The sequence below is a fragment of the Ascaphus truei genome, chromosome 15 (assembly GCF_040206685.1).
Source record: "Ascaphus truei isolate aAscTru1 chromosome 15, aAscTru1.hap1, whole genome shotgun sequence".
In the NCBI taxonomy this organism is placed as follows: Eukaryota; Metazoa; Chordata; class Amphibia; order Anura; family Ascaphidae; genus Ascaphus; species Ascaphus truei.
This window is the reverse complement of record NC_134497.1, coordinates 4,307,967-4,316,376: the sequence shown is the minus strand read 5'-3', so window position 1 is coordinate 4,316,376 and position 8,410 is coordinate 4,307,967. Positions and strand designations below refer to the sequence as shown.

The 8,410-nt window shown below is 45.6% G+C and overlaps 1 protein-coding gene across 2 annotated transcripts in view; it reads right to left on the bottom strand.

Moving 5' to 3' along the window:
- Positions 1-4,278: 4,278 nt before the first annotated feature.
- HNF4A (hepatocyte nuclear factor 4 alpha) overlaps positions 4,279-8,410 on the bottom strand; it is a 130,482-nt gene continuing 126,350 nt past the window's right edge. For both annotated transcript variants that reach the window (XM_075571310.1, XM_075571309.1), the window contains exon 10: positions 4,279-8,348. In XM_075571310.1, the coding sequence (XP_075427425.1) occupies positions 8,206-8,348 (143 nt within the window). In that variant the 3' untranslated portion in view covers positions 4,279-8,205. The remainder of the gene's footprint in view (positions 8,349-8,410) is intronic.

Below are 8,410 nucleotides of genomic sequence, written 5' to 3'. Positions count from 1 at the left end.
ACACATACACGCCCAGAGAGGTAATACCAGTATACACATACACGCCCAGAGAGGTAATACCAGTATACACATACACACCCAGAGAGGTAATACTGGTATACACGTACACACCTAGAGAGGTAATACCGGTATACACATACACGCCCAGAGAGGTAATACCAGTATACACATACACGCCCAGAGAGGTAATACCAGTATACACATACACACCCAGAGAGGTAATACAGGTGTACACGTACACACCCAGAGAGGTAATACCGGTATACACGTACACACCCAGAGAGGTAATACCGGTATACACGTACACGCCCAGATAGGTAATAGCGGTATACACATACATGCCCAGAGAGGTAACACGATTATACACATACAGGCCCAGAGTGGTAATACCGGTATACACGTACACGCCCAGAGAGGTAATACCCATATACACATACACGCCCAGAGAGGTAATGCCGGTATACACATACACGCCCAGAGAGGTAATACCGGTATACACACACGCCCAGAGAGGTAATACCGGTATACGCATACACGCCCAGAGAGGTAATACCGGTATACACATACACACCCAGAGAGGTAATACCGGTATGCACATACATATCCAGAGAGGTAATACCGGTGTACACATACACGCCCAGAGAGGTAATACCGGTATACACATACACGCCTAGAGAGGTAATACCGGTATACACATGCACGCCCAGAGAGGTAATACCGGTATACACATACACCCCCAGAGAGGTAATACCGGTATACACATACACGCCCAGAGGGGTAATACCGGTATACACATACACGCCCAGAGAGGTAACACCGGTATACACATACACACCCAGAGAGGTAATACCGGTATGCACATACATATCCAGAGAGGTAATACCGGTGTACACATACACGCCCAGAGAGGTAATACCGGTATACACATACACGCCTAGAGAGGTAATACCGGTATACACATGCACGCCCAGAGAGGTAATACCGGTATACACATACACCCCCAGAGAGGTAATACCAGTATACACATACACGCCCAGAGGGGTAATACCGGTATACACATACACGCCCAGAGAGGTAACACCGGTATACACATACACGCCCAGAGAGGTAATACCGGTATACACATACACGCCCAGAGAGGTAATACCAGTATACACATGCACGCCCAGAGAGGTAATACCGGTATACACACACACGCCCAGAGAGGTAATACCGGTATACGCATACACGCCCAGAGAGATAATACCGGTATACACATACACGCCCAGTATTACCTGTCATTTTTTACTGGACAGAGTGACCAAATTCAGGACAGTCCGATTCAATACTGAACAGCTGGCCACCCTATTTGACACACATGCCCGGGGCAGTTGTTGTTGACACTGAGGATATGGTGTTGGCTTGTCACAATACTGTTGAGATAAGGATCCTGCTTTCCTGTAACTGTCCTTGGCGAAGTCGCACCCCCTGGCGCGCAAAAACCTCATATCAGCCCTGCCACATCGTCACCTTATTTCCCTTTTATGACACTTGCATGTCAGATCGCGGTTTATAGCTTGCGATTGTTGCTTTTGTCAGATATTTGAAACAAGCTGTAAAGATAAATAGCCTATTAGCTGCCTAAGAAGATACACGTACTGTAAATAGTTTACTCTCTAATATAATATAAACTGTGCTGACACGTATGGCACACCTGTGAGCACGTGACCTGTATATGGGACAAGGGTAGATATTCAGCTCGCAAGCGGTCCCACGCTTTACATTTGCAAAGGTCCCTCAAATTAACAATATCTCCCCACAATATGCCCCCATATACCACCTGTCACAGACAGCACACAAGTGGGCACATAACTTAGATATATATCCAACCGTGGCTAATACACATGGCTACTCTAGCCAACTCACCTTTCTCCTGCAAAAAGGTACTGTCAATGAGTTAATATTTACCCCTTACTCAATTACAATCATATCTATACGCTGCCACCCCCTGAGAAACTATGCACAATATGTAAATTAATATATATCTGCCAGGGTCTCAGGTCTCTGTTTATTATAGAAAAAAAACTATGCACTTAACACACAAAAATTGGTTGTGGCAAAATGTGTCTGAAGATGTAATTACTCTCTCCTGAGTGCAACAGTTCATTCAGAGCCCCAAAACATTACTTAAAGAATGTTTTAATATATATACAAATACAGTGCTTCAGATTACAGAAAAAGATAATTACAAGAACATACAATTACAGTAAATGCAGAACAGTTTCTTAAAATAACAGGATATACATTACATTACCAGATGTCAGAGGTCAGAGGTCACTGGCGTAGAAAGATGAAAATTCATACACCCACCGCCCGTCGTAAATCAGCTGCTAGGTTGACGGTTTTACGACGGAGTAAAAATACTCCTAGCAAATGACGTTTATGTTTTTGCCTCAATATATAAACCCACTCATAACTTCCTTTAAAGACTCGGCAAAATACAACCTCACCCTCAGTTAAATGACTCATGAATACCTAATCTTGGGATCTTTCTTTATCTGCATAGGGTTACTGGCTCTGCACTTCTGTAACCCAGGCTGTGCTGAAAAGCTGCGGGAGGCGTAAACGTATAGGGGTCCCATGTTAAAATGGATAAGACGCAAAAGGTAACGCTGTGCTCATTTGCATGTCATTACCCAGAATCCCTAGCTGCAGTGGAAGTGCTGTGTGTGTAACCCTTCTTTATTTCCCTATATGTATGAATATGTATATACTAGGGCGGCGGGTTGAGGGGTGGCCTGAGCCCCCCCCACCCCCCGTACCTGAGAGAATATTCAGCCTGCAGTGCACCCGGCAGGATCAGACTGCGCAGCGGGACACGCAGCTTATAAATAATAGTACTTTATAGGCAGGGATCACAGGAATCACATGCAGTGGCCTGCACAGGCAGGAGACCACAGGCAGCACGTAGGCAATATACGTACAGTATAATTAATAATAAACCTCACTGCGCAGATGTCCCAGAGTCAGGTATTCAGTCCTGGTGCCCGTGTAATAATTAAGAGCCCCTGTTGGTGCCTGCACAGCGTTGGAGCTTGTGTAGTGTTATGTAGTTCAAATGGTTGCAGGCCTGTTACATTACAAGAGGGGGTGGGGGTCGTGCACGGGGCAGTTAGAAAGGACACTGGTATGTTTGTAGGAGCGATCTCCCAGCTGCTTTCTGGCCTTTATGACCCACAGCTTTCACAGGTCCTCTCTATCGCTGCCCCCTGCTGGTCTTTCAGACCCTGCGACTTCGCTGTCTTGTCTACCTGGCTCCTCAGGACAGATCCTCTCTCTCCCACATGCGCCTCCTCCTCAGCTCATGCTTCCCCGCCTCTGTATCTCCCCACTCCCATCGCCAGGACATCCCAGCTCCTCGGGACAGATCCTCTCTCTCCTACACGCGTCTCCTCCTCCTCCCCGCCTCTGTATCTCCCCACTCCCATCGCCAGGACATCCCAGCTCCTCGGGACAGACCTCTCTCTCCCACACGCGCCTCCTCCTCAGCTCATGCCTCCCCGCCTCTGTATCTCCCCACTCCCATTGCCAGGACATCCCAGCTCCTCAGGGTCCCATCGGCTTATTCCTTTCTTCTGCTCTCAGCCGTGGGCCCCGCGGGGAGAGTAATGTCCATCAATACTCAGTGGTATGCAGAGCAGGTTATCCCCTTATACCACCAGGGGACAGCATGTATACTAGAGGGGTGTTACATGTATAAGGAGGAGTGTTTCAGGGGATATATGTAACAGGGTACTGGCGGTCCTCGGTTATCCAACGGAACCCGTTCTGGAGTAGCGCTGGATAGTGAAACCGGTGTAAAGTGAGTCCCATGTTAATCCGCGGCGGTGAGCGCTGGATAGCGCATTCCGGCATCGAAAAACAGCCCGTAGGGTTGCGTTGTAAAGCGTTGGGTACGCCATACGTTGTAAAGGGAAACGTTGGATAACGAGGACTACCTGTACTTTGCAAAACTCTCCCCACAACCCCCACCACCTCTAACCCCAACCATCACCGCTCTCCCTGCACCCCCACCCCCTCTAACCCCAACCATCACCGCTCTCCCCCCACCCCCACCTCTCTCCCTTCCCCCTCTACAGACAAGGAAAAACAGGAATCCCAATGTACATTATTGTAAATAAATATATTATTTCAATGAGCATGTCCCTTTAATAAAGATGCTTCTATGTATCTGCTAACCGTTCCATAATGAGTCAACACCGTGTGTGTGTGTCTAGCTACAAAAGCACAGACGCGGGGCGTTATAAAACATTGTATTTATTTCTTTATAACCAAGGCGGGAAATATTATTTTCCATTCAGAGGCAGTTTCTACCAAAACAACACACAAAATGTACAGCAATTTGGCCTTTAACAACACAACCGGAAACATAGAACTGGAAAGGTGAGACACGCAAGAATATTTGAAATATTTTCTTACAAAATGCTTTAATTATTATTTATTTATTTTCATTGTTCATTTGAAACAATCAGTATAATGTACAAAATAATTTAAGTGTATTCATTGGAAAAATAAATTACTGGAAGATATTCCATTTTGTATTTACACGTTATAAGGCATTATGATCATGGCAGTGACATCCTGTTTAATAACAGCGGCTTACAGAAATATACATTTTATTATGTTTCTGAGATGACTATCTCAATTCCTACTTATTTTTTTAAGACAGTGAAAGAACGTAAAACCAGAAATCTCCACCCAGTTCTCCGAAGGACCAGGTCGGAGAAGGACCAGGTCGGAGAAGGACCAGGTCAGAGAAGGACCAGGTCAGAGAAGGACCAGGTCAGAGAAGGACCAGGAGGACCAGGTCGGAGAAGGACCAGGTCGGAGAAGGACCAGGTCGGAGAAGGACCAGGTCAGAGAAGGACCAGGTCAGAGAAGGACCAGGAGGACCAGGTCGGAGAAGGACCAGGTCGGAGAAGGACCAGGTCGGAGAAGGACCAGGTCGGAGAAGGAGCAGGTCGGAGAAGGAGCAGGTCAGAGAAGGAGCAGGTCGGAGAAGGAGCAGGTCGGAGAAGGAGCAGGTCGGAGAAGGAGCAGGTCGGAGAAGGACCAGGTCGGAGAAGGACCAGGTCGGAGAAGGACCAGGTCGGAGAAGGGCCAGGTCGGAGAAGGACCCGGTCAGAGAAGGACCACCATTTTATTGCAATCTCATTTTAGACACATTTAAAGAGTTTCAAATTATTATACGCCAACATTTTGCCAATGTATATAACATCTGTACCATATATATATATAACATCTGTACTATATATATATATATATATATATAACATCTGTACCATATATATATATATATTGACATTACCTTAACTTGCAAGACCCCCTAACTGGTCAGGTTTTCAGGATATCCCAGCTTCAGCGCAGGTGGCCCAATCAGAGGCTCAGTCGACGGAGTCTCTCATCGAGCCACCTGCGCTCAAGCTGGGACTGATTGGGCTACCTATGCTGAAGCAGGGATATCCTGAAAACCTGAGCTGCAGCTGAGCACCCCCTGGTCTAAGCAACGAGTATGAAATTGGCAGGAGCAGCGCGCCCGAGGGTCACACCAACGCCCCCCAGGGGGATGCTTAACCTTCGGGCGCCAGTTGGATAACTCTGATGTTATACACACATCTGTGAGCCCCCGCGCTCCAAGAAGGGGAAGAGAAGCATGGCTTTGCAGGGAGTTGTGCCTTTGGGTGCCCAAGGAAGGAGTTACTACGTCAGGGGCGGCCATCTCCAGTCCTTAAGGGCCACCAACAGGTCAGGTGTTTCAGGATATCCCTGCTTCAGCACAGGTGGCTCAGTCAACGGCTGATTGAGCAGGGGTATCCTGAAACACCTGACCTGTTGGTGGCCTTGGAGATGGGCGCCCCTGCGCTAAGTCATAATGTAACCGGAAACAAGGTGTCACAGTGGACAATACATGTATTTTTCTGTCTTTTAGTTGCAATTTCCCTGCACTTTGGTGTCGCCTGAGAACATACGTTATATCAAAGCCCCGATGTGTGACACGTTCAGGCAGCGCTGTGCAACTAATTCCCTTTGGGGCCATTAATACTCACAAAGGCGTTGAAGCGCAGTACAATGTAGCAAGACATGTACACTATGTATATACACATATAGAAACATGTACACTATGTATATACACATATAGAAACATGTACACTATGTATATACACATCTAGAAACATGTACACTATGTATATACACATATAGAAACATGTACACTATGTATATACACATATAGAAACATGTACACTATGTATATACACATATAGAAACATGTACACTATGTATATACACATATAGAAACATGTACACTATGTATATACACATAGAAACACTATGTACACTATGTATATACACATATAGAAACATGTACACTATGTATATACACATAGAAACATATAGAAACATGTACACTATGTATATACACATATAGAAACATGTACACTATGTATATACACATATAGAAACATGTACACTATGTATATACACATATAGAAACATGTACACTATGTATATACACATATAGAAACATGTACACTATGTATATACACATAGAAACACTATGTACACTATGTATATACACATATAGAAACATGTACACTATGTATATACACATAGGAACATATAGAAACATGTACACTATGTATATACACATATAGAAACATGTACACTATGTATATACACATATAGAAACATGTACACTATGTATATACACATATAGAAACATGTACACTATGTATATACACATAGAAACATATAGAAACATGTAAACTCGTCCTTTGTTTTAAAAAAAATGGTTTAATATTTAAAGATTTTTTTTTAGTTTTAGCACAATGACGATTTGAATGAAATAGACAATGTTTTTTTTTTTAAATTGAACTACGAAAATTGCAGGGGGGGGGGGGCAACTCCAGGTCTAAAGGGCCACCAACAGGTCAGGTTTTAAGGATATCCCTGCTTCAGCACAGGTGACAATCAGAGGCTCAGTCAAAGACTGAGCCTCTGATTGAGCCGCCTCTCGCTGAAGCAGGGACTGATTTAGCCACCTGTCCTGAAGCAGGGATATCCTGAAAACCTGGCAATGACTGAGCCACCTGTGCTGAAGCAGGGATATCCTTGGCCACTCCTTCACAAGTGCATGCCAAATCCCATTGACTTCAATGGGAGTTTCAGTACGAAAGTGCCCCCGATCGACACCATCGCAGTTTAGTGGATGACCCCCAATGTATAGCAAACTCCCGTGGGGAGAACACGCTGCTGTTATTCCAACAGTGCGGTGATCTGGGACGAACCCTGCAGTCTTTCTTAGAAAATTCCCCTCATTTAAGAGGTCCCACAAAAATATAGTCCCCTTGAAATGTAAATAGGGGTGCCAGGCGTCTTCTCCAAAAATACTGGACACATTGGTGAAAGGTACGACGAGCTCGACACCCACACCTCTCCATGCTGTTTCCTCCTCTCCTTGATCCCACCTCCACCCTCCTGACTCCTCCTGATTCGCTGCATTACCCAGCAGCAGCCAATAAGGATGGAGCAGGCTGCCCAGCCCCCAAGCAACAGCCCTGCTTTCTCCGTCACGGGAACATAAAGGCAATATCGAAACACACTGATTTTTTTTTTTTTAGTTGGCTGAGTGGAATTGGGCCTTTAATACATTGGAAGGTAATGTCAGGAGTAACGTGCTGGAAATATTGGCAGCTCGAGAAACTATACAGGTCAGGTTACAGCATCATATAAATCTTAATATATAATATAAGTCTTTACCCTAACAAGGATTACACAGAAACTAAAAACCTCTGGAGCTATAAACATGACATCTTATGGCCCATGTTGTGTAAGTGGTGCTACTCCGTCAGATACCTATGGGTGCAGCAAGACACCTTCCAAGATGATAGAATAGCGATGCTTAGTAAATGTGGTGGCCCTTACTCCTTTGGCATTATAATACATTTAAATATCCTGTCCAACCCCCTTGATGACGTAGATGACCGAGTATATTCCTAAAGTATCCTCCCTCGTGATGTAGAAACCCATACACAGGACAGATGCCCCCCCCCCCCCCAAGCCGGTCAGGTCACTGTGTCCAGAGAGGTAACACCGTGCAGAACCATGCAAGTTACAGTATCTTTGGCGCGTCCATCAGCGTCTTGGTTCCCCGCGATCCCGGGCTCTCTAGATGGCTTCTTGTTTGGTGATGGCTGGTTGAGGAATCGATGTCGGTTGTTTAGATACAGCAGTGATGGCTCCGTGCACCATCTTGTATTGCTCGGTTCCAGAGCCCGCCGGCGGGGAAGGCTGAGGGGTCTCCGGCGTGGCTGCGAACCAAAAGCAAATGGCTAATTAAAAAGAGGAAGCATCGACCGGGAATCATGTCTGG